Source organism: Entelurus aequoreus, linkage group LG22 (genome assembly GCF_033978785.1).
Source record: "Entelurus aequoreus isolate RoL-2023_Sb linkage group LG22, RoL_Eaeq_v1.1, whole genome shotgun sequence".
Lineage (NCBI taxonomy): Eukaryota > Metazoa > Chordata > Actinopteri > Syngnathiformes > Syngnathidae > Entelurus > Entelurus aequoreus.
Genome location: NC_084752.1, coordinates 30056336 through 30084270, shown reverse-complemented (window position 1 = coordinate 30084270; position 27935 = coordinate 30056336). Strand labels below are relative to the sequence as shown.

The 27935-nt window shown below is 39.1% G+C and overlaps 1 protein-coding gene across 2 annotated transcripts; it reads right to left on the bottom strand.

Annotated features, from left to right (window-relative positions):
• Positions 1-215: 215 nt before the first annotated feature.
• Positions 216-26383, bottom strand: ap1m2 (adaptor related protein complex 1 subunit mu 2). Of its 2 annotated transcripts, XM_062032357.1 has the most exons (13): positions 26335-26383; positions 25952-26166; positions 21346-21502; positions 16924-16991; positions 16694-16824; positions 13536-13683; positions 10220-10346; positions 10014-10156; positions 3136-3207; positions 2886-3044; positions 2674-2799; positions 2507-2582; positions 216-1206 (listed from the first exon to the last, which is right to left on the bottom strand). In XM_062032357.1, the coding sequence occupies exons 2-13, from the start codon at positions 25991-25993 to the stop codon at positions 1181-1183; spliced, it is 1275 nt and encodes a 424-aa protein (XP_061888341.1). In that variant the 5' UTR covers positions 25994-26166; positions 26335-26383; the 3' UTR covers positions 216-1180. The 2 variants fall into 2 exon arrangements, with proteins under 2 accessions (XP_061888341.1, XP_061888342.1); XM_062032358.1 differs by lacking the exon at positions 26335-26383 and having other exon boundaries at positions 26072-26166.
• Positions 26384-27935: the final 1552 nt, after the last annotated feature.

Here is a 27935-nt window from a genome sequence, read left to right as displayed (position 1 = left end):
GAGGACCTTCATTCATGTATGTTGTGGATTCATACTGGCTCTTTTGTCGCAACGGGAACGATTTGTGCATGTTTTGCAACCATAAAAACATTACTCATAACAAATGGGTTAATTACAACAAACGTGCTTTATTTTCAGAAGCCTTGACAATGACAATAGGCAAGGCAAGGCAACTTTATTTGTATAGCACTTTTCATACAGAAGGCAGACTCAAAGTGCTTCACAGACAACAAAATAAAATGAAAGAAAATAAAAGCAAAATTAAAATGCAGACAATAAAAATAAAAACAGTGCAGACATTAAAAGTTAAAAGATCGAAAGATTTAGCTGAAAGCTAAGGTGAACATAAAAATGTTCAGTCTAGTTTTAAAAGTAGTCAGAGTTGGGGAAAGTCTGACATCTTTAGGAAGTTTATTCCAGCTATTTGTTGCATAGTGACTGAATGATGCTCTCCCTTGATTTGAGTTTACTCTGGGATTGGTCTCAGAAGATCTTAGTGATCTAGAGGGCTTATATAGTAGGAGCATATCGGTGATATACTTCGGCCCTAGACCATGTAGTGATTTATATGTGAGCAGGAGGATTTTGAAATCAATTCTCTGATGTACAAGGAGCCAATGTAAGGATTTAAGAATTGGTGTTATGTGCTCACAATTTTTGGTCTTTAGAACTCTAGCAGCAGCGTTCTGAACAAGCTGTAGCTGCCTGACAGTTTTTTTTGGGAAGACCTGCAAGGAGACCATTACAATAGTCTAGCCTACTGGTAAAAAAGGCATGTACAAGTTTTTCTAAGTCTTGAGCTGACATGAGCCCTCTAAGTCTTGTTACATTTTTGAGGTGATAGTAGGCCGATTTTGTTACTGATTTGATGTGACTGTCGACATGTAAATCAGAATCTAAAATAACCCCAAGATTTCTGGCTTTATTTGAGGTTTTCAGGGACAGTGATTGAAGGTGTTAGATGACTTTAAACCTTTCTTTTTTAGCACCAAAAACAATTATCTCAGTTTTTATCTACAGAAATAAAAACAACCTACAAACACCACAATCAACTAATCAGAGGCATTAAAAAGTTGAGGTGAAATTCAAAGACAATCTCTCAAGTCAGGTAGGTCAAAAGAACATTTCATTCTCTCCTGGAAGTCCTGGAAGAAAGGGATACAAAGCTTCCCCTCAAGCTTTACATATTGGTCCGCAATTGGTAATCTAAAAAAAAAAAAAGAATACATGTTTTAAATAAATAATATCTCACTTGCCTCATATCTCGACTCTTCTTATACTACTCAATTATTACAAATAATACTATTGATTACACCATGTAACACATAAAACAACAGGGTGATAATGGAAGTTAGTTTGTGTCTTTATTACGAAATATTGTTTGGGGCACTGAATTTTTTTTCACATCAAATTATCCGGACAATTTCATTGAATAAAAATGTGTGCGTTTTAAAATTCATCCCTCCATTTTCTACCGGTTGTCCCTGTCGGGGTCGAGAGGGGACTGGAGTTTAGCCCAGCTGTACTCGGGCAGAAGGCATGGTACCCTGGACCTATCATCGCCTCATCGCAGGGCCAACACAGATAGACAGACAACCATTCAGGGTGTAAAAATTCAGTGTAAAAATTTAAAAAAAAAATCAGTGTTTAAAAATGGAGTGTCAAGAAATTCAGTGCAGAAAAATTTACCTGCAAACTTGACACCTCATTGGCTTGTTCTGTGTAACTGCTCCTGTTTTTTGTTGTTGTTTTATATACATATATATGCATGTGTGTGCATGTGTGTATATATATATATATATATATATATATATATATATATATATATATATATATATATATATATATATATATATATATATATATATATATATATATATATGTGTATATATATATAGGTTTATTTACATAATAGATTGTTGAAAATATTTAGAATTGGGATAAATAAGAATCACGATTAACATTTTTTAGCACCTCTAATAGATAGGAGTCCCATCATTTCAATGCCTTTCTGTATTTTTATCGGAATTTGCACCAAATGACCCCGACTCAAAGAAAACTGAACTACAACGTTGCTTACAAAAGTTTGTAAATTTTTCACACTTCTTTGAACAAATGGAGCAGAGAGAACGTAGCCAGTCAAACATGTTGCATTTATATAATTTTGTCTACATAAGGTCACCCCTGCTTGAACAAAATACAAACAAAACAAAATAAATGATTTTTGAAAATCATGAATCGATTTAGAATCGGGATGAATAAGAATCGCGATTTGGATGTGAATCGATTTTTTGCAGCACCCCTAATATCTGTATTACGTTCATGCTAGCATGTCTTCATATATATATATATATATATATATATATATATATATATATATATATATATATATATATATATATATATATATATATATAAAACATAAAAAAAATCAACACCACTGCGTCCTACTTTTTTCACCTGACTGTATCTTATAAACAAATTAAATGCAAAACAATTGAAGTACCTCCACTTTGTGTAATGTAGCGCACCCACGGCAATGCTTGGTACCCACTTTTTTCAATGATCTTCATATATCGCACCTGGAAAAAGAATGCGAAAAACATTATACAATTGCACATGGACCTGGTCTACAGTAGTTAATATAATTCAAAGCATCTACAAGTTAACAACCTGTATTCCTGAGACTGTGAAGTATGGGATTTCAAATTTGACAGTAATGGGAGGCTTGCCCTCAAGTTCATTATTCTCCACACTGGGCAGACCAAAGTGAGCCCTCATTAGAAACTCTTTACCTCCCTGTAATGATAGAGGGGGTATTCTTTAGATCAGTTACTAAGAACATTGTTGATATATATTTTTTAAATGTGTAATGACTTTCTTACCGGGAAAGATTTGATGGTCCACACCACTACGTTCTTTTCTGGTACGTATTTGGCATGGCCTGTGCTGGTTTTGAACTTGGGTGAGTCGGCATCGCTGGGGACAGGGACACTCACTTCTACATTGTTTGCAACAGACTGTTTTTTAAACTGTCCCTTGGCCTTGAGGATTTAAAAAACACACACGTATAGGGCATGTGCATTTCATTTAAGACAGTTTTAGTAAACATTTCATGTTTGTGGAGCTGCTTACCTTTACCATGATTTCAACTCTGCTGTGAGAGAACTTTTCAATGATTGATTCAATCCATATCAGTGGTTTAACCTGTGAAACATGTTGGATAATAATTGTATACGTGTTCACTCTTCAAAGACTGTCACCATTGTTTTGCCTGGTTGTCACTTGTTATCAAAGCTGGAGCATTATGTTGTTTTACTAGTAAAAGTGATTAACTTGAGTAATGCTGTGACAGGTCAGGTTAAGGCTAATATCTTAAAAAAAAAAAAAGGTGAACAAATGTCGGATATTCTGTTATGGCTCTGAGGTAACAATTTTGCGCAATCTCTTTGTATCATGTGTCCAGTCCCGCACTATGCCTGGACTTCGAACACAGGTCCACAAATCTCCAATGGACGAGATTTAAGTCGAGCAGTGCTAGTCAATGACTAAAAGGGAAACTGGACTTTTTGGGGAATTTTGCTTATCGTTCTCAATCCTTAAGAGAGACAAGAGGACAAAAGGTTTTTGGGCTTTTTGAATTCTAATTTGTAAGAAAAACCTCTCGTTCTAGGTGGCTAGCAATGCAGCTAATAGGAGCAATCCATTTTACCTCTAAATCACTTTAAAATGCATCCAATACACTGTTGGACAAATGTAAATCGGACTTGTCCAGGTGGACTGCCCTCCCCCTATACCTGGTTGGCCGCATTAACCTCATAAAAATGATTTTACTTCCGAAATTTTTATATCTCTTTCAGCACATCCCTATATGTCTCAACAAATCATTTTTTGTTGGCCTCGATCAACAACTTCTTGCTTTCATTTGGCAAAACAGGCCAGCCCGCCTTAGGAAAGCCATTCCACAGCTCCCTAGGGCGGAGGGTGGTCTAGCACTTCCAAACTTTAGAAATTATTTCTGGGCCTGCAATATTAATACACTTCTGTACTGGGTCCGCTGCGACTCCCCAGCCGACTGTCCACCTTGGGCTCACATAGAGGTGGCATCATCTAATGGTTCCCTGCACGCGGTGATTTGCTCAAAGCTACCCTTATGTTCATTGGGGACCTCCCTAAACCCAATTGTTAAAAATACCATTAAAATTTGGACTCAATTTAGGAAACATCACGGCTTGCACAGGGCTTCCAGCGGTGCTCCGATTTTGAACAATCCCGCCTTTCTCCCTGCCTGCTCTGATTCTGCGTTTCACGTTTGGTCAACTAACGGCCTTAAAATTCTCAATGACCTGTACCACGATGGAGTGTTTTCTTCCTTCGCTTCTCTGTCAACAAGATACAATCTGCCTAATACTCATTTCTTTCGATACCTCCAAACAAGGCATTTTATTAAAAAACAATTTTCTCATTTTCCCAACCGCCCCCCAGAAGCAGAAATCGATCGGTTTCTCTCCTTTGACTCTGACCAACGACGTTTGATATCTGTCATATATAATGAAATCGGCCTTCTGAATCCACTTAACACTTCACCTGTCAGAGAATCCTGGGAGCATGACCTTGGGGCACCTATACCTGGCGGGAGGTGGAGAGAAGCTTTGAGGCTGGTACATTCATCATCTATATGCGCTAGGCATGGCCTAATACAATGTAAGGTACTACATAAAGCACATTTCACTAATGCTAGACTGGCTAAAATATACCCCAAACATAGTGACGCTTGTAACCGCTGTAGACAATCCCCAGCTGACCATTTGCATATGTTCTGGACGTGCCCAAAACTCTCAAGTTTTTGGTCGGCTATTATTGATACTGTCGGGCAGGCCCTTGATAGGACAATAACACCCAGCCCGCTGACTGCCCTTTTTGGCGTTCCGCAGGTGGACGATTTACCTGCAACCGCTCGTCATGTTATTGCGTTAACGACTCTGCTGGCTAGGCGTACAATTCTTTTTAAATGGAAGCTTGCGTCTCCGCCGAGCCATAACAGTTGGATACAAGATGTCTTGCGGTGTCTGTAATTAGAGAAGCTTCGGTTCTCGCAGAAAGGATCTGTGTCATCTTTCCATAAAACTTGGGGCCCCCTCCTAGACCTTATTAGGGACAAGCTCGACATCACCCCAAGCGATTCGAGTAACACAACTTAGACAGAGCTGACCGCTGAAGCCCCCCCCCCCCCCCCTCCGCGACCCTCATTCCCTGTGTTTATTTACTTTTACGTTATATTTTATTGTATATCTTATGTAGTATTTATTTATTTATTTATTTTATTTATCTTTAACATATTTTGTTAGTTTGAATCTAAGTTTGCATATATTCATGTGTGTCTATATTTGTTGTGGGCACCAGGTGACAATTACCTTGGAGTTAAGTGGGTGGGCATTGTAAGGGGTGGGGTTAGCTAACTACGGCAAGAGGTAAGCTAGCTTCTATGTCAGCACCCAATTTTTCTCAATGTTTGTAATGCACCACACAATGCGATTGGACACCAATCTGTACGTACTGAAAAACATGAACAATCATTTTACAGTATCTGCAAAGTATTAGCTCACATTTCATGTTTTGTTTGTACACAGTTTGCTCGACATCGTATGTATTGTAGTTGTAATAACAAGCATGACGTGCTGTGTGCATCGTGATCAATATCATAGTAACTCAATCGATGGACAGTTGTCCGTTTGGTCCAGCTGGCCGGGGTAGGCACTCGATTTATGTCAAAATAGCTTGGCTTCAAGTTCCACATCTACACCGTGACCAAGTCACGCCGACCTCACTCTCTCGGTTTCCGTCTGCTCCGTTTGACCCTTCCTTCGTGCTCACTCTTATATACATAGCAGTTCATTCTCTGTATTTTCAGCTTCAAAAATATAAGGGTGTGAATCCTCATTTTCCCAAAGATAGTCGTCTTCGTCTTCTATTACCAAGTCTGCCATGTTTAGAACACACACACGCATTTGTTTCCTGTGTAGCAGCACACTTGGATTAATGACACAAGATCCAGAGAGCTTCAACTGGTGCAACTTTAATTCTCTCCTCACAATTTTGACACCTCTTTCAACTTGAGAAGACCATTTATCCATTCCTCCCACCGTGGCTTAATATCGTCTGAGAGTGGGTCATCCCATCCGATGACTTGTGACAAAGCTTTTGAAGGATACGTTTTCTACTTAGTCTGAATGGCGCCATGAATCCAAGTGGATCATATAGAGAGGCGACGACAGAAAGACAACCATGACGGGTTGAAGGCTGATCCTTCAAGCTGATTTTAAAGCTGAAAGTGTCATTCTTTATCGACCATTGAATGCTGAGAGCATGTTCTGATGGGGTTGGATTAAAGCCTAGAGGCTCAATGTTTGTTGCTTTTTCAGAGGGGTCTAAGCAAGCGAGCGCTGCTTCTTCATTTGAGTTGAATTTGTGAAGGCGCAAGCCTCCACTTTTGCACAACTCTTTCGAAGCTCTCTGCATCTTGTGTCATTAATCCAAGTGTGCCGCTACAACCTGTAGCATGAAGTGCGCTGCTATGGGAACGGAAATAAAAAGCTCTTAAAGTAGCAGGCGAGTGGAAAAACAAGTTGACTTTATATGTGTTTCATTGTATCCATGTAAACCACATCCAATTGTATTTACAATCTGCAAAGTGTGTGAAAATACCATCTAAAAAGTCACAAAAGTCCGCTCCGAACGTGTTAAGTAATTTCCGGAGGCTGACGTCACTGGAGTAACGCTTCTGCACTCTGACCATAGTATCAGATCATACTGGAAATACGCAAATAATAGAAAGCGATGTGCTGTCTGTCATTTACAATCCCTTTTTTCAGACATGAACATATGTTTTTCTTTATTTTTATGCATTCTAAGTCGTAAATAAATACATACAGAAATAGTCCGTCAATTTCGCCCACAAACCCTCTAAATAACCATCCAAAACCCGCCAACAATACTCTATGTACATACCATGACCTGTATACCAAAATATTAGGGATGTTGTTATTATAAGCGCTAACGCAGACAGAGTATTTTTTAGCGGCGGATTGATACTCATAACATACTCATAACAAATTTGTCCTCTGCATTCGACCCATCCCCTTGTTCACCCCCTAGGAGGTGAGGGGAGCAGTGGGCAGCAGCGGTGCCATTCCCGGGTATCATTTTTGGTGATTTAACCCCCAATTCCAACCTTTGATGCTGAGTGCCAAGCAGGGAGGTAATGGGTCCCATTTTTATAGTCTTTGGTATGACTCTGGCGGGGTCTGAACTCACAACCTCCCGATCTCAGGGTGGACACTCTAACCACTAGGCCACTGAGTATCAATGTTATCATAACAAGTAGTAAGTAGCCCTCTGCTCCTTTACTGCTAGCTGGCCGCAATGTCCTGTTGCTCCCATATCATCGTGTCTCGGCTCGTCAAAGTTATTCTACATACGTCTCATCTGGATATTCAAAGGATTCAGCCATAAATTTAGAAGTTGTTCATCTGTGACATTTAATTTATACCCAGAGATGGAGACAAACACACACAACCAAAGACAGTGTCTGCAGGAAGACATTTCCTTTTTAACCCTTTGTGTGCATCATGATTAATTCTTCATATAAACGAGAAGAAATGGACATCCTATTGGTCGTCATCACAGTAAGAGCAGACATTGTACTGTAAGCTATCGTTCTATTATGTTGGTAGCTTGTCGTTCTTGTTCAGCACTTAGCAGTAATGCTACATGTTGCTTAGTGTTTCACTAAAGCGGGATCTGTTTCGCAGAGCTTCTAAAACTTGTAGCTCATCTTTTATATTCAGGATCAACAATATAAGGTCCTGGATCATAATTTTCCCGAAAGTAGTCTCTGTTGTCTCTCACAAAGTCTGCATGATTTGCATTGTTGTCGGTGATGAAGGGATCTGCGGTTCCTATTTTGACGTCACGCGATGATGTGATTTGCTTCCTCATTATCTCTCAAAATGGCTCGGGAATCTCAGTGAGATTGATACTATTTTGATCATATCTATTTACTCGCAAGTCTTTTGGTGTCATACATCAGATATACACTATATCACTTGGCCCGGTGTATAAAATCAAGCACTTAGGCATGGATACTGTTTCTACAAACGTGTGAAAGAATGGGCCGCTCTCAGTGATTTCCAGCGTGGAACTGTCATAGACTGCCACCTGTGCAACAAATCCAGTTGTGAAATGTCCTCGCTCCTAAATATTCCAAAGTCAACTTTATTATAGGAAAAGTGAAAAGTTTGGGAACAACAGCAACTCAGCCACCAAGTGGTAGGCCACATAAACTGACACAGAGGGGTCAGCGGATGCTGAAGCGCATAGTGCAAAGACTTTCTGCACAGTCAGGTGCTACAGAGCTCCAAACTTCATGTGACCTTCCAATTAGCCCACGTACAGTACGCAGAGAGCTTCATGGAATGGGTTTCCATGGCCGAGCAGCTGCATCTAAGCCATACATCACCAAGTCCAATGCAAAGCGTGGGTTGCAGTGGTGTAAAGCACGTCACCTATGGACTCTAGAGCAGTGGAAACGCCTTCTCTGGAGTGATGAATCACGCTTTTACATCTGGCAATCTGATGGACGAGTCTGGGTTTGGAGGTTGCCAGGAGAACGCTACATTTCGGACTGCATTTAGCCAAGTGTGAAATTTGGTGGAGGAGGAATTATGGTGTGGGGTTGTGTTTCAGGAGTTGGGCTTGGCCCCTTAGTTCCAGTGAAAGGAACTTTGAATGCTCCAGGATACCAAAACATTTGACAATTCCATGGGATGGCACTTCAAGTTCATATGTGACTCAAGGCAGGTGGCCAAATACTTTTGGAAATTTTGTGTATATGATAATAGCTTCAATATAGAGGCAACATGTTATTCCACTCTACTGGTACTTTAAGGCATTGGGAATTGAGGTTTTTGCAAAGTACTGTTGCTGACATCCGTCACATCTGTATAAAAGAAGCTTGAGTGTTCAGTTGTTTTTACATGTTAATATTGTATATAACATTTGTAACCATAGGGCCAGGGGCAATTGTTGGGCCTCTAGCGCCCCCTAGAGGGCCGCCAAAAAATATCTGCTTCTCAGCTGTGGTCCGTACGGACCGCTGTGTTACTCAGTTGTAATACACCTCTTCACCACTCGTGGCAGTAATGACTACATAAAACCGAAAAAGTCTCGAGCTAAAGTCATAGAGAAGTTTCTAAGTGCAAAAATTATGACTCAAGTAATAAAGCTGTATTTTCCATTTCCACTTTAATTATATTGACAGTTTTTTTTTACAAATATATTATTATTTGGATTTAATTTAGCTATAATGTATTTATTTTAGCACCGCATAGTTGTTTGTAGATTTATTGTCCATCAGTTTTTATGAGTCCCTTCTTTTGTAGTATATTTGATTAGTATTTACATTTGTAATCAGCCTGACTTAAGCCTTGATAATTTGTGATTAACACATGGTTTCATATCATTTGACAAGGTTAAACTGTAACTGGATTAGAGAGACACTTGTGATTTAGGGCTATATAAATAAACATTGATTGATTGATTGATTGATATCATTAAGGATTATTAAAGTATTTCTGATTCTGATTCTGATTCGGAATATGATTAAATCAAGAGTAAGATTACTAATTCAATGTTAATATTTGAGAGGCCCCCCGGCCCCTCAATACTGGAAAAGGTGGGCCCTCAGGTCAAAAGTGTTAAGAACCCCTGGTCTATTTTATACCATTTATATTATCATTTAAATCTTAAAATACTTTGACTATGTTTACGTGGTTGTTCAAAACTTTGCCTATAAAGTTTTACAATGGTGGCAGTTTGATCTTCTAACGGATTTAGATTATTTTTAATGGAAAACATTGTTTCTGAACCAGAATAAATCTAAGTTTGACCAGTCTGAAAGGTATTGTGTTGGACGATACAGTACATGTATTGTGTAGTACATGAAAGGTACTAACGTGAGTATTGATGCGGTATGACATGAGCTCAGACTCCCCGTCTGGAGGAATAAAGGAGATAGTGCGGTCGTTTTCAAAGCGTGACAGGCGCACACACTGGTGGAACTTCACATCCTCCATCACCACTGTCTTGCCCTTGTCACCTTAAAAAAATTAAAAATAAACACCGGGATCGAACTTCATCAAGATGGTAACAGCGTACATACGTCCAGAAAGAGCAAAGAGCACTCGATCGTTGAGGCCGAGTCGCAGTTCAGGCATTCCTGACAGCATGGTCTTTAGTTTGATACTGCCCACAATGTCGCTGCTCATCACACTGCCATTAGCGTTCACCTGAATAAATGAGTAAAACATGATTAAAAATGTACAGGAATGTTTAAATGCTGTCTAACTGATTATAGAAACTTGTCACCCTTCCATCAGTTTTCTATACAGTTCGTCTTTATTAGGGCCGCGATGTTGTTAAACAGAACTGCAACTAATGCAAAGGACAGGTTGACTCAATAAATGTTTAGCACAGAAAAAACATAATTTAATCCGTGAGGTAATTAAGAGCAAACACCCGCAGAGCACAACAACCACGGTGATGTTTAGCTCCTGAAGTGACCGACAAACAGCTCAATTTTTGTTTCATCTGACCATTGAACTTTCCTCCAGAAGGTCTTATCTTTGTCCATGTGATGTCAGATTAAACAAAAATTGAGCTGTTTGGCCACAATACCCAGCACCCAGCAATATGTTTGGAAGAGAAAAGGTGAGGCCTTTAATCCCAGGAGCACCATTCCTACTGTCAAGCATGGTGGTGGTAGTATTGTGCTCTGGGCCTGTTTTGCTGCCAATGGAAGTGGTGCTTTACAGAGAGTAAATGGGACGATGAAAAAGGAGGATTACCTCCAAATTCTTCAGGACAACCTAAAATCCTCAGCCCGGAGGTTGGATCTTGGGCGCAGTTTGGTGTTCCAACAGGACAATAACTCCAAACACACATCAAAAGTGGTAAAGGAATGGCTAAATCAGACTAGGATAAAGGTTTTAGAATGGCCCTCCCAAAGTCCTGACTTAAATGTGTGGACAATGCTGAAGAAACAAATCCATGTCAGAAAACCAACAAATTTAGCTGAACTGCACCGATTTTGTGAAGAGTGGTCAAAAATTCAAGCAGAAGCTTGTGGATGGCTACCAAAAGCGCCTTCTTGCAAACTTCATGAATATTTTTTGGGACCAACAAGTATGTGCTCCAATCACTCTATCACAAAAAAATAAGAGTTGTAGAAATTATTGGAACTCTGTATATATGGTCACATTTTCAGTAGACCCATAATAAATTCATAAAAGAACCAAACTTTATGAATACATATATACAACGTATATAATGGTATTATAAATGCCACAGTATTTCGGTTTCAAAGTATTCTCAATAATACCATGACGTGTGACGGTACCAAACGAAAACTTGGTAAGTGTAGTTTTTCCCCCAGTGAATAAACTACATCTCCCAGAATCCTCTGCGCAGGGCGAGACCGGCAAAGGTGGAGACAATGAACGCCGCAAGCAGGAAGTGAAGTGTGTTCGTAGTCATTTGAGAGGAATTGTTTTTTGGACATTAAATCTGTCCATAACTGGTTGAGTTATGCTGCTAACAAACAGATCAACAAACCCAGGCCAATACATAACCTCTTTGGCGGAGGTAAAAAAAAAAAATCTGCGTTCTGCAAAGCGAAGCACGCCACTTTAGTTTCGACTCGAGCGTTTCCAAGGCGACACAGACATAGCCAGCAGGTCTCCAACTGCACGGCAGGAAATTACAACCTTGATTTTTCTACTGCTTGTCTCTCGATGTCGTGGAGGGGCTGGAGCCTATTCCATATATATATATATATATATATATAGATATATATATCTATCTATATATATATATATATATCTATATATACAGGACTGTCTCAGAAAATTAGAATATTGTGATAAAGTCCTTTATTTTCTGTAATGCAACTAAAAACATGAACATGTCATACATTCTGGATGTACCAAGAGATTTTAGAGCACTACATGCTTCCATCTGTTGAAAAGCTCTATGGAGATGATGATTTCATTTTCCAGCATGATCTGGCACCTGCCCACAGTGCCAAAACCACCAGTAACTGGTGTACTGACCATGGCATTACTGTCCTCGATTGGCCTGCCACGCCCCTGACCTGAACCCCATAGAGAATTGGTGGGGTATTGTGAAGAAGAAGCTGAAAGACACCAGACCCAATAATGCAAATGAGCTAAAGGCAGCTATTGAAGCATCCTGGGCATCCATAACACCTCAGCAATGCCACAGGCTGATTGCCTCCATGCCACGCCGCATTGATGCAGTAATCCGTGCAGAAGGATTCCCAACCAAGTACTGAGTGCATTAATTGACATTTTCAAATGTTTGATTCTGTTTTGCTGTTATACATTTTTTTTTTTACTTGGTCTGAGGAAATATTCTAATTTTTTGAGATAGGAATTTAGAGTTTTCTTAAAGTGTATGCCATAATCAGCAATATTAAAATAATAAAAGGCTTGCAATATTTCAGTTGATGTGTAATGAATCCAGAATGTATGACATGTTCATGTATTTAGTTGCATTACAGAAAATAAAGGACTTTATCACAATATTGTAATTTTCTGAGACAGACCTGTGTGTGTATATATACACTACCGTTCAAAAGTTTGGGGTCACCCAAACAATTTTGTGGAATAGCCTTCATTTCTAAGAACAAGAATAGACTGTCGAGTTTCAGATGAAAGTTCTCTTTTTCTGGCCATTTTGAGCCTTTAATTTACCCCACAAATGTGATGCTCCAGAAACTCAATCTGCTCAAAGGAAGGTCAGTTTTGTAGCTTCTGTGACGAGCTACACTGTTTTCAGATGTGTGAACATGATTGCACAAGGGTTTTCTAATCATCAATTAGCCTTCTGAGCCAATGAGCAAACACGTTGTACCATTAGAACACTGGAGTGATAATTGCTGGAAATGGGCCTCTATACACCTATGCAGATATTGCACCAAAAACCAGACATTTGCAGCTAGAATAGTCATTTACCACATTAGCAATGTATAGAGTGTATTTCTTTAAAGTTAAGACTAGTTTAAAGTTATCTTCATTAAAAAGTACAGTGCTTTTCCTTCAAAAATAAGGACATTTCAATGTGACCCCAAACTTTTGAACGGTAGTGTATATATATATATATATATATATATATATATATATATATATATATATATATATATATATATATATATATATATATATATATACATATGTATATATATATATATATATACATATGTATATATAAGTTTATGCAATTTCACGCTTGCGCAAGACAGCTTTACAGCACAACACGTCACACTGTCGCGACTCCACAGCCCTACGTGCTTCGGCGCTGTCTTACGTGTTCTGGAAAACTGGTAAATTACACTTCACAACACTAGGTGGAGCCCTAATGCAACAGAGGAACACTGACTTGTTGAAAGAGAAACTTACCAGTACGTTGATTGACTCGATGACATCAATAAAGACTTCGTTCTTTTTGTACTTGATGCCCTCCGACCTCCAGGAGACGGCGTTGGTCACGGTGGTGGGCACTTTTGACTTGGCCACCTCCAGCTTGGCGCCCTCCTGAGTAATGTACCTGTAAGAAACAACAAACAACGCTTCAAGCTACTATGTCCCATAGACACGTCATTTGGATATCTGGGGCCGTATTTATCAAGCTTCTTAGAATTACTCCTAATAGTGCAGCTGGTAACCAGAACGATCGTGCATTTTGTGATAAAAGCATGAAATTTGGTACACTTATAGCCAAAGGCATTCTCAAAAGATTTGGATGTGGAGCCATCATGAATTTTCAAAATGGCGCCCATGGCAGCCATCTTTCAAAATGGCTGTCAGTAACAACTGTTCGCTTATGAATGATGGATATAATATGATGTTTCAGACTTATTTACCATACATAGTACTTGGTAAATGTCTTTTGGATAATCTAAATGTGTCATTAAATATTCAAGATGGCTGACCTATTCAAGATTGCAGCCATCACTTTTATGACTGTCTGATATGGGTGATCTCGGTGTCAAACCAGTATTATTTTTTATTTCCTTTTCTTTGTGCAGAATTCAAATTTGGAACTTTACAATTGGCCAGAAGCTTCCTTCTAACTCAGAAATGGTTAAAAATCTGACCAGAAAGTTTGAAACTGTGTCCAGGCTTGATCTGGTGTGGGACCACTACTTGTCTGTCTCTCTGAAAGCTGCGACGAGAGCAAAGCGTGGCACTGGAATTCAGAGACGTGTGGTAGGTGATGCAGCCATTCCCAGGAACTGGCAAAACTTTCTTGGAGTTGACAGCAATAAGACTGAGTTGTTTGCCTTTCTCTCGGAGGCTCTGCTCAGATGGTTTGTGCAGGAGGATAAACAGCTTGTCATCACAAGTGACATGGAAGTCCTTAGCAAACCACCTCTCCCAGATAGGACATCGATTGCTCCTTGCACGCATGAGGAAGCGGATAGTCGCATGTTATTGCACGTAGCCCATGCAGCAAGAAACGGCCACCACAAAATTATGATTCAAATAGTTGATACTGATGTTGTGGTGCTGGCTGTGGCAGTGGCTCAGACTCTACAACCAGAGGATGAGCTTTGGTTGGCTTTCGGTACTGGTAAGAATTTTCGATATTTGGCAGCCCATGAAATTGCAGCAGGGCTCGGGCCCGAGAAAGCATGTGCACTACCAGTGTTCCATGCATTGACGGGTTGTTACACTGTGTCAAGCTTTGTTGGCCATGGGAAAAAGACTGCATGGGCTGTATGGTCTGTGCTTCCAGAACTTACACATGCCCAGTTGAAAGTGTCTTCAGCCCCAGATGACATACCACAGGAGGTAATGGCCACAATTGAGAGGTTTGTTATCTTGGTCTATGACCGAACCAGCACATGTACAGAAATCAATACGGCAAGGAGGAAGTTATTTGCAAAGAGGCACAATGTGCAAACAATCCCCCCTACCAAGGCTGACCTAGAAGAGCATGTTAAGAGAGCTGTATACCAAGGAGGGCACGTGTGGGGTACAGTCCTGGTGTCAACACCAGAACTACCTTCACCGTGCGAATGGGGCTGGTCAAAGTCACCTGAGGGGGACTATGAACCCTTCTGGACATGCCTACCAGATGCAGGCCAGTCAAGTTATGAACTTGTCTCATGCAAATGCAAGAAGGGTTGTGTTGGGCAGTGTAAGTGCAAAAAATCCCGCTTACAGTGCACAGCCCTTTGTGTCTGTGAAGGCGACTGTGACTAGTCTTCCCTGGCATAGACCCTAGGTTTCCCTTGCTTAACATGAGTATTTTGAGATAGAGAGAAGATTCTTAGAAATTCCAAAGTTCCCAATTCAAATTCTGCATCAAGATAAAAATTTAATTAAACATAGAGATCATCCATATCTAACCAGTTGGCGGCCATTTTGAATTTTCAATGAACATGTTCCACTACCCAAAAGACATTTACCAAGTAGTATGAATGGTAAATAAGTCTGAAATATCATATTAAATCCATCATTCATAAGAAAACAGTTGTTGCTGGCGGACATTTTGAAAAATGGCTGCCATGGGCGCCATGTTGAAAATTCATGATGGCTCCACATCCAAATCTTTTGAGAATGCCTTTTGCTATAAGTGTACCAAATTTCATGCTTTTATCACAAAATGCACAATTCCTTTATATTTTGGAACTAACCTCTTATACTATAAGAAGTCTGCTAAGAGTTGACTTAAGTGTAAATAAATTCTTCGCTGAAAGCTGCACTTAAAAGTTAGTTATCAAGCGTCTTACTCACACTTTCAGCGAAGTGTAGGACTGAATCTTAAGTGTCACACTCAGAGCTGAATTACGACATTACTATGTGCCGTAAACGGAATTTTAGGTGACGTCATTTCTGTGTCCATAGAAATGACCAATCACGGAAGGGAATCCCTTGTCTAAGAATAAAGAAATATCTTAGAAATATTTAAGTGGACAATGGGAGTGTATATTTTGACAATAATCTACAAAATAATACAAAACAAACTAGTCCCTGCCCGCACTCACGCTACCGCTCCCTCTCTTCTCTCGCCCACACACTCACTGACATCACTCACCTCACATGCTGTCACCTATTAAAGGGCCACACACACACATACGCTACTCTCATAACATTTTCTTTCCAATTCATTAATTAGGCAACTAATTTGAAACTGGTGTGGGTGGCTCTATATATACTGGCCCACTGCAGCCACATGCAGAAATCAACAAGGAATAGAAAATTATTAAATATGTGACAAAAATAATACCCGCTCTGTCTAAACGATACCGTTTGCTCAGCTGCTCGTCATCAAACAAAGCCAGGACATCCTTCCGCTCCCTGAATGTTCGCGCACGTCTCTCTCGCCTCAGTGCCATCCCCTGCTGGCAACTCCTAACCACTTAAGACACCTCTGAAGGTCTCTTAAATATCGTGGAGAGTAGGAGTGATTCTTTGACATAAAAAAGTTGATAAATAGCTTTTATTCTTAAGTTTGAGAGTAGGAGTAAATTTCGCAAATTCTCAGGACTTAAGTGTAAAATGGCACTCTGAGACGCTTGATAAATACGGCCCCTGGCCTCTAGCCTTACTCCTGCAGGATCTTGCTGTCAGTCGTCTGAGGGAATCCAAAGTCCATCAACTCGTCGAGCAGCTCATAGACGACCACAAAGTTGTCCTGAATGCTCTCCTCCTCCAGTTCTTTGAAATACTCCGTGAACACCTACTCGACACCACAAAAATGTTTCTTCACAACTGTGCCGGATGCCTATTTTTAATTGGTTTTTAATAGGTTGTATGTCCAAAGAGAGTGGACGCTTACCTCAACAAGTTTGTAGAGGAATGAGTAGACAAGGGAGGCATTGCAGTTCTTGTTAGTAGTGGCCACCACTGTAGAGGTATCAGGTTAAAGACATTTTGTCCAAGGCTTTTTAGTTTGTAGCACAGCTGCTATACTGTCCCTAGAAAGGGGGTAAGGTGTCTGTTTAGGCATTGACTTGAATACATTTTTCAATGGCTGGGTCGATCATCTTTGGCTTGGGGGCATTTCATCGTGTTGTCTCCAAGTAGAGGGTGTTTGCATAACACGCTAAACGCGATTTTGGAGAGAGTCAGGCATGGTTTCGTTTGCAATCTGAGAATGATTTCACAAACAAACATCATACGGACTCAAAAAACGGGTTACAAAAGTGACTGTGCAGCAAAATTTAGGGCTGGGCGATAAAATGATGGGGTGCACACACTTTTTCTGCAGGCGAGCAACTTTTCAATTGATCAAGTCGAGGGGGATCTACCTCATTCATATATACCGTATTTTTCGGATTATAAATCGCTCCGGAGTATAAATCGCACCGGCCGAAAATGCATAATAAAGAAGGAAAAAAGCATATATAAGTCGCACTTTGGGGAAATTTATTTGATAAAATCCAACACCAAGAATAGACATTTGAAAGGCAATTTAAAATAAATAAAGAATAGTGAACAACAGGCTGAATAAGTGTACGTTATATGAGGCATAAATAACCAACTGAGAACGTGCCTGGTATGTTAACGTAACATATTATGGTAAGAGTCATTCAAATAACTATAACATATAGAACATGCTATACGTTTACCAAACAATCTGTCACTCCTGATCGCTAAATCCGATGCGATCTTCTTCCTCTGTGTCGCTTCTGAACAACTCTGCCAACTCCAAAGGTAGACAATGCACTTCTACCATGACCCGCCACCGCCAAATTTTTATTGGTTGACGTGTGGGTGTGACGATTGCTGATATACGCCTAGTCTCTTACGTGAATGAGATAAATAATATTATTTGATATTTTACGGGAATGTGTTAATAATTTCACACATAAATCACTCCAGAGTATAAATCGCACCAAACTATGAAAAAAAACTGCAATTTAAATCAGAAAAATACGGTATAATTTGTATTTATTTACGAAAGATACGTTTTTGTTAACAAGTTAAAGGTGTTTAATGATAATAGAAGCATGTTTAACACATAAAGGTTCCTTTCTTTCATGAAGACAAAAATATGAGTTGGTGTATTACCTGATTCTGATGACTTGCACTGATTGGAATCAGACAATACTGCTGATAACGTCCACATTTTCAAATGGAGGAGAAAAAAGTCCTTATTTCTGTCCAATACCACATGAAAGTGGTTGCTTTTAGCTTCCGTACATGTTTTATACACTTTACAAGAAATACATTGGCGGTAAACTCCGTAGCTTGCTAGCTTGTGCACGCCAGCTTTCTGAGACAGGCAGGATGAAGCAAGTCTTTTATTGTGAAGACAGGAACTGTGCAGTCGATCTTTGGAGTTTTGACGGCAGGTATGGCGCAAGAGTCTGTTGAAATAAAATGTGTTTCTTGCCTTCCTGTCGGTCATTTTTTCTTAATACTGAGCTCACAGCAGCCAGCGCCATCTCACAAGAGCCTTGGGTGCCATGAATGTCAATCAAGTGAAGAAAGTGACGTCATAGTGAAGATTGATGATCATTATTTTTTAGGGCTATTTGTTTAATGCCTGGCTGGCGATCAACTGACACACCCTCCGCCATCGACCGGTATCTCGCGATCGACGTAATGTGCACCCCTGTTATACATCATAATAGACACGTAATTGATATAAATAAAATATGCATTTGCTAAAACAATAAATAGATTGGTTGCATGAACAAAGGTACTCGTTTTCTGGTAACCGAGCAACGTAGGGAGTGATCACTGATCAGTGGGAGTGACACGCTAACAGCCAATCAGGTAACAGTATCAACTATCAAGATCATGGAGTGAGAAAAGACCTAACAAATTGTCGATAAAACCGGAAAAGTCACCTCGACAGTATGGTAGTTTTTTGTATTTTTAGTTAAAAAGACCGTAGTCAGACCAATGTGGACCACCTTAGCTGCACTCACACAGAGCACAGCTGTAGCTTCCTGGCACTAAACCTGCAAAAAATATTTATTCTCAGGTTTCTCTGGAGCCCTTTTCCACCTCAGGAAAATCAAGTCCACCCCTGTGTTTCCACCAAAAACTACCCGGGGTAGATTTAGTTCTTATGGACATTTTCGGAGTTCCTGCCAGCTAGGTGGAATTTTGGAAGGTTCTCGGAACCTTATCGGGGCGGGCTGTGCTGTCGAACGCTGATTGGTTGAACACTGATGAGTGCGATCTTAAAACTTATTGTGTATTATTTTTTTACAATCTTCATTTTGATAACCAAAGCTACGAGAAGTGGACGGACTCTTTTAAACGTATTTACAGAGGAGTATGAAGCCGCAACGACCTCAGCTGCTTACTACTCTGAGACTTCATTGGATACATGTGAAATAAAGGAGGCAGTACATGAGTAAATAAGGTAAATAACATCAAATAATAACTATTTACTTTATTACATGTTGTAAAAGTAGTCAGTGACACTCCATTTGTGTAGTTATTAGCCTCAACCCGATGGAACAGAATGCTAATGCTAACCAGCTAACTCCAAAGTAATAAATAAATAAAATCTGACATTTATTATTTATATATTGTTATTTACAGCTGAAATTGACCATAATGAATCACCTGACCATCATGAATTAATAATTTACTGAGAGCATGACTTTCTGACTGTTTGACATTGCGGACAAACGCCCGACTTTTTCTGAACAATTCAGTACACTTTATTTTATAAATCGTATCATTTTGTAGAATGTTGCTTTGTATTTAATTGACCTGCTCTTTGGTGAAGGAAATATGACCTATATTATTGTCCGTGTATTTACATGGTATCAGTGTAGAAATATACTAAACCACTCCTCCATACGTCATCAGCCTTATTTGTATAAACTACCCTGAACTGTGAAATGTGATGGAAACACAAACCACACACGTCTACAGCAGTGTTTTTCAAAAATTTTTGCGTTGAAAAAATCCGGAGGCACACCACCAGCAGAAATCATTAAAAAAAAACGAAACTCAGTTGACAGTAAAAAGTTGTCGCAATTGTTGGATATGACTTTAAACCATAACCAAGCATGCCTCACTAGCTTTTGTCTCAAAGTAGGTGTACTGTCACCACCTGTCACATCACGCCCTGACTTATTTGGAGTTTTTTGCTGTTTTCCTGTGTGTAGTGTTTTACTTCTTGTCTTGCGCTACTATTTTGGTGGGGTTTTTCTCTTTTTTTGGTATTTTCCTGTAGCAGTTTCATGTTTTCCTTAGAGCGATATTTCCCGCATCTACTTTGTTTTAGCGATCAAGAATATTTCAGTGGTTTTTATCCTTCTTTGTGTGGACATTGTTGATTGACATGTCATGTTCGGATATACATTGTGGACGCCCTCTTTGGTCCACAGTAAGTCTTTGCTGTCGTCCAGCATTCAGTTTTTGTTTACTTTGTAGCCGGTTTCGTTCTGCATAGCCTTCCCTAAGTTTCAATGCCTTTTCTTAGGGGCACTCACCTTTTGTTTACTTTTGGTTTAAGCATTAGACACCGTTTTACCTGCACGCTGCTTCCTGCTGTTTCCGACATCTACAAAGCAATTAGCTACCGGCTGATATGGAAGAGTATTACATGGTTACTCTGCCGAGCTCTAGACAGCACCGACACTCAACAACAACACATCATTTGCAGACTATAATTACTGGTTTGCAAAAAATATTTTTAACCCAAATAGGTGAAATTAGATAATCTCCCACGGCACACCAGACTGTATCTCACGGCACACTAGTGTCCCGCGGCACAATGGTTGAAAAACACTGATCTACATGAACCAAAATAGCCTTGTGTTTACATTTTCACACTTTGCACTATTTTATTACACTCTATGAAGAATTTCTTACATATTCTTTAGTTTTGCACCTTCAATTTAAGAGGTTATTGTTAAGTGCTCAATGTGATTTTAGAATGTTGTTGACATTGAGTGTTGTTCATGGTTGTGTTGACTGATCTGCATTTATTAAAAAAACAAATGAAGTTAAGCAATAAAAAAAAAACGTTTTCTTTAAACTATTTTCCCTAAAATACTCATTGAGGCTAGAAAATCTGTTTTATTTGAAGAATCGAACAAACTACTCAATAAAGTACTTGTATACTAAAACAACCAATAGCTGCAGCCCTAACTATATTAATGCTTAGTCTAGATTGATACAGATATTATTAATTATTTATCATGCTGCTTGCAGTATGCTGTGGTGTAGAAAAGCACTGCATCATAATAAGAGGCATGTACCTCCAAAAGCCAGTGAAGGATACAGTAGAGGTTGCTGTGTTTGATCCACATGAAGTGAACACGGCCGTGTGACATCACAGGACACAATTGTCCTTCCTCGTCGTGTTGCATAATCAAAGGCATGAAGTGGTCAATCTCCGCCATGTCCACGTCGCCTTTGTAGTTCCGACATATCAGCACCTAAACAGGGACAAAAAAAAGAGGATTGTGGGTGACAAATTCATAGATTACAGTGAGTCCCAAACTGCAAGCTTCCTCTAGTGCAGGGGTCGGCAACCCAAAATGTTGAAAGAGCCATATTGGACCAAAAAAACAAATCTGTCTGGAGCCGCAAAAAATGAAAAGCCGTATATAAGTCTTAAAATGAGTTAAAGGAAACGGCAGGCTGTCTTCTTTTAATAGATTTATTACAATCTTTGGCAAGCTAGGTAACGTTTGCTGTGGTCTGGGACAACGTGACACACAAACAACTATCTGAAATGCAGCCAATATTACATACAGACATGTCATGAGACATGCAAAACTAAATTATATACAAAGAGGATAAAAGTAAAGGAAATGAAATGAGCTCAAATATACCTACATCCATCCATTTTCTACTGCTTGTCTACAAATGAGGCATAATGATGCAATATGTACATGCAGCTAGCCTAAATAGCCTGGCTTGCACTCCAACAAGTCAATAACATCAACAAAGTGCGCCTTTGTGCATTCACACACAGCATAAAACGTTTGGTGGACAAAATGAGACAAAGAAGGAGTGGAAGATTTTACATGTAAACAAACTATGGTGAGTTCACGAACCGCCGAAATTAGTAGGACAAAACGATGTCCACCAAATACTCATATTAAACAGTGGGCTTTCTATTAATTGGGAAGGTTTGTGTCATGTTTGTCCTCAAACAACAACCATACTAAAACCAAAAAGATATTTTCCCCCCATCTTTTTGCACTTTCAATCATTTTTTAAAAATGCTCCAGGGAGCCACTAGGTCGGCACTTAAGAATAGAATAGTATAGAATAGAATAGAATGGACTTTATTGTCATTATATTTGCATATAACGAGATTAAAGACTCCAATTTAAGGTGCGGTAATGGGAACAAATATGGGATACAAATAAATTACACAAGAGGTAATAAAGATAAAACTAAGAATTGAAATAAACAAGACTACTATCCAATAAAATAATAAGCAATCCTGTACAATATACAAAACACTATACAAAATACTGTACAATATACAGAACAAGACAAGAGTACTGGAGTAATAAATAACAATCAGTGTTGGATGTATTGCACTCGAAGGGTAATATTGCACAGTAGGGTGTTAGGGTAGGATATTGTTTTGGGGTGAATTATTCATTATAAGTTATTATAAGAGCCGCATGGGGCTCGAGAGCCACGGGTTGCTGACCCCTGATCTAGTGGTACGCCAAAGAATCATTTGATTAAAATTACTGTGTTTTCTTTTCCTAACACAGTGTTACTGTTCAAACTTTGTGTAATGTTACCGTGGCCAAAAATATTAAATAAACTTGATAAATAAAAACCTCTGCCTTGTTTTTAAAGGATACTTAGGCCTACAGTATTTTAGTGTTGGTCATTATGATGGAACTTGGAGAATCACGTGTTTTCTGAAGTGGTACTTGGTAAAAAAAAAAAAAAAGTTTGAGAACCACTGGCTGAGCACATATTGGTCAACATTTACCTGTTCACTGTAACCCGGGTAACCAACCATGGTTAAGGTAAATGAGAATGTAAAGTAAAAAAAAAAAAAATTTTGTGAATAACCGGTGTGTGTATCAGGGTCTCTGCAGGTTTCAAAAAGCCAAATTTAAGACTTTTTTTAGGACCATAATGAATACAATTTAGGACCCATTTCACATCGATACAGTAAAAAAAAAACTACAAAAGACTAGAAGGAAAATTGGAGGCTTGGAATTACTTGCAAAGTATATGAATTTATTCACAGCTCTTTCACAATGGAATACAAAACGCTTAACCTAACTAAAAACACCACAAACCTCTCTGTTGTGAACCAAGATTTGTTCGGAAGTCAGAATTTTAAAAAAAATGGCAAACGTTATAGCGTCCTCAAAAATGGAAACATTTCAAAGCAAGACTGAAGTTTATCCATCCATTTTCTACCGCTTGTCCCTTTTGGGGTGGCGGGGGGTGCTGGAGCCTATCTCAGCTGCATTCGGGCGGAAGGCAGGGTACACCCTGGACAAGTCTCCACCTCATCACAGGGCCAACAGAGATAGACAGACAACATTCACACTCACATTCACACACTAGGGACCATTTAGTGTTGCCAATCAACCTATCCCCAGGTGCAAGTCTTTGGAGGTGGGAGGAAGCCGGATTACCCGGAGGGAACCCACGCAGTCACGGGGAGGACATGCAAACTCCACACAGAAAGATCCCGAGGCCGGGATTGAACTCACGACCTTCGTATTGTGAGGCACATGCACTAACCCCTGTTCCACCGTGCTGCAGACTGAAGTTTATGCATGTTTTAAATAAAAAGTTAAAGTACCACTGATAGTCTCACACACACTAAGTGTGGTGCTGCATTTGACATCAATAGTTTTAAGACCTTTCAAAATCATATTTAAGACCTTTTATGAGATTTTAGGAGCAATTTAGACACTTTAAAGCCTTAAATTCTAATTATTGGATTTAAGAGGAGGAGTTCAAGTACCTCGGAGTCTTGTTCACAAGTGAGGGAAGAGTGTATCGTGAGATCGACAGGCGGATCGGAGCGGCGTCTTCAGTAATGCGGACGCTGTATCGATCTGTGTGGTGAAGAAGGAGTTGAGCCGGAAGGCAAAGCTCTCAATTTACTGGTCCATTTCCGTTCCCATCCTCACCTATGGTCATGAACTTTGGGTTATGACCAAAAGGACAAGATCACGAGTACAAGCGGCCGAAGTGAGTTTCCTCCGCCGGGTGGCGGGGCTCTCCCTTAGAGATAGGGTGAGAAGCTCTGTCATCCGGGGGGAGCTCAAAGTAAAGCCGCTGCTCCTCCACATGGAGAGGAGCCAGATGAGGTGGTTCGGGCATCTGGTCAGGATGCCACCCGAACGCCTCCCTAGGGAGGGGTTTAGGGCACGTCCGACCGGTAGGAGGCCACGGGTAAGACTCAGGACACGTTGGGAAGACTATGTCTCCCGGCTGGCCTGGGAATGCTTTGGGATCCCCCGGGAGGAGCTGGACGAAGTGGCTGGGGAGAGGGAAGTCTGGGCTTCACTGCTTAGGCTGCTGCCCCCGCGACCCAACCTCGGATAAGCGGAAGAAGATGGATGGATGGATTTAAGACTTTTTAAGACCCCGGATACCCTGGTGTATATTATTCAATAATTATTTTTTGGTAAATCACATGAGTTGACTTGTTATTTTTGACAGCCCTAGTATATTTATATATACACTGCAAAAAGTCAGTGTTCAAAAACAAGAAAAGAAAATACAAAAATTAGGGGTATTTTATTTGAACTAAGCAAAATTATCTGCCAATAGAACAAGAAAATTTGGCTTGTCAAGACTTTCCAAAACAAGTAAAATTAGCTAACCTCAATGAACCCAAAAATACCTTAAGATAAGTATATTCTCACTAATAACAAGTGTACTACTATATGAGTACATATTTTCTATTGTTTCATTGAAAATAAAACAGCAAAAGTCCATTAGGCTGTTATCTGTTTTAATATGAGACACAATTGTGTCAACGTCAGGATTTTTTTTTTTTACATGCTTGAAATAAGAAATTGTTACTTTAAAAAAGTAGTTTTATACTTGTGAGTTTTGATGACACAGCTTTGCAACACTTGATATTCTAGTTTCAAGCATGTTTTACTCAATATAAAATCTCAGCAACAAGCTGCAATAACCTACTGAGAGGATTTAGGACCAAAACCCTTAAAACAAGTAAAACACTAACATAAAATCTGCTTAGTGAGAAGAATTATCTTATCAGACAGAAAATAAGCAAATATCACCCTTATTTGAGATATTTATTCTTACTTAGATTTCAGTTTTTGCAGTGTACTAGGGCTCGGGGAAAGGAGGCCTTAATGGGGGGGAAAAGCCTCAGGAATTGAACAAGAGGCAATAGTATTTTTTTTTTGCATTTCTTTACTTATTTTATTTTGCTCAAACATAATCATTGGATAAGGAAAGAATAAGGCAAACAATGTATTGTTTTACTTTTATTGTTGTATTCAACAAGGATTATTTTGAATTTCTTTGTAATAAATTGTTAACAGATAAGTGTTTTGATGAACATATCTTTTTTGTCCCGTGTTTAATTTTGATTATAATCATACTTGACAATTTAAGAATCAATGATGAAAAAGTCAAATATTTTACTTGGTATCAGGTCGACGCTCAAGTGTGCAGTATCGCTTCTTCCATGAACCCGGAAGCACACAAATGCACGCCCAACAGTGCAGCCAGCACGTCATTAATTTTTAACTATGCGACCGCCATTACAGTATTTTTGTAACACTTACCGCGTACATTTTAGAATGTTGTGTTTTTGTTGCGTCGTGTAAAACAGTCACGTAGAGGTAGATAAGTGTTCAATCACAACATGAAACTACTGGAACTTTACTGTCCTTCCGGCTTACCTTTCCCTTCAAGTCCAGCACAAACACCGCGGAAAGAGACATCTCGCATTTAAAACGCGCGTTATAAAACTTTGGAGTTGACAACTGCCGTTAAAATTGACACAAAACAAACATCCGCACCGAGGCGACTCATCAGCGGGGATCTTGGGCCTGTCCTCCGTGAACGCGTCGTGACGTCATCGTCTCCAGGTGAAACATTCACCAAAGCGGCTCACCTGGGCAAAAGAGGAAAGGGTGCACTGCAGGGTTTATCCACCAGAGGGCACTGTGTGCACACGCATAGACAAAACATGACTAATGCAGTCAGGGCTTTTCTATTCTAGTGGATGTTCTAAAAAGGTGTGTGAATGTTTGCTTTGTGAGGAGACAGATGGCCATTTTACCTTGCCCACTATCGCACTCCTTGTGTCCACACGAGTTGGGCTCTTCCTCATAAAACATGTCACAATCATCACAGGACCAAAGCACTGCGTCTTTAATAGCGTCCATGATGCAACAGTTGGACATTGTTGATAGCATTTTAAAAGTCCCATGGAGGACAAAGTGGTGTTGGGAAGAATTGCATTAGAAAGGGTCTTCAGCATGTAAACAAGTGTGGAAACAGCAAAATAAAATACTTTATTTTAATGTACTTCAGAAATTGTTCACTTTCATTTTACTTTATTTTTTTTATGCTTCTAATCCACTTCCATTTCCTCAAAAAAAAAAGAATGGAGCAGTTAAATAATGAATGCAGATTTAAAGATATTGAAATAGTGTATTTTAAAGTATTTTTTAGGCAAAAATGTAATTATTATAAATGTATCTTATTTTATTGTATTACTTTGTTTATTTCTAAATGTAATTACCGTATTTTTCGGAGTATAAGTCGCTCCGGAGTATAAGTCGCACCGGCCGAAAATGCATAATAAAGAAGGAAACAAACATATATAAGTCGCACTGGAGTATAAGTCGCATTTTTTGGGGAAATGTATTTGATAAAACCCAACACCAAGAATAGACATTTGAAAGGCAATTTGAAATAAATAAAAGAATAGTGAACAACAGGCTGAATAAGTGTACGTTATATGAGGCATAAATAACCAACTGAGAACGTGCCTGGTATGTTAACGTAACATATTATGGTAAGAGTCATTCAAATAACTATAACTTATAGAACATGCTATACGTTTACCAAACAATCTGTCACTCCTAATCGCTAAATTCCATGAAATCTTATACGTCTAGTCTCTTACGTGAATGAGCTAAATAATATTATTTGATATTTTACTGTAATGTGTTAGTAATTTCACACATAAGTCGCTCCTGAGTATAAGTCGCACCCCCGGCCAAACTATGAAAAAAACTGTGACTTATAGTCCGAAAAATATGGTATTTATTTTGTAAAGTGGTGTTGGGAGGAATTGTATTAGAAAGGGTCTTTAGCATATAATTAAGTATGGAAACACCTTCGTGGAAAAAGCCAAAGCCAAAACCAAAATAAAATACTTTATTTTAATGTACTTCAGAAATTGTTCACTTTCATTTTACTTTTTTTTTTTTTTTTGCTTCTGATCCACTTCCATTTCCTCAAAAATAAGAATGGAGCAGTTAAATAATGAATGCCGATTTAAGGGTAGTGATAAGTATTTTTTAGGCAAAAATGTAATTATTATACGTTTTTCTTATTTTATTGTATTACTTTATCTATTTTTAATTGTAATTATTTATTTTGTAAAGTGGTGTTGGGAGGAATTGCATTAAAAAGAGTCTTCAGCATATAAATATGTGTGGAAACACCTTAGTGGAAAAAGCCAAAACCAAAATAAAATACTTTATTTTAATGTACTTCAGAAATTGTTCACTTTCATTTTACTTTTTTTTTTTTTTTTGCTTCTGATCCACTTCCATTTCCTCAAAAAAAATAAAAATAAGAATGGAGCAGTTAAATAATGAATGCAGATTTAAGGATATTGAAATACTGATAAGTATTTTTTAGGCAAAC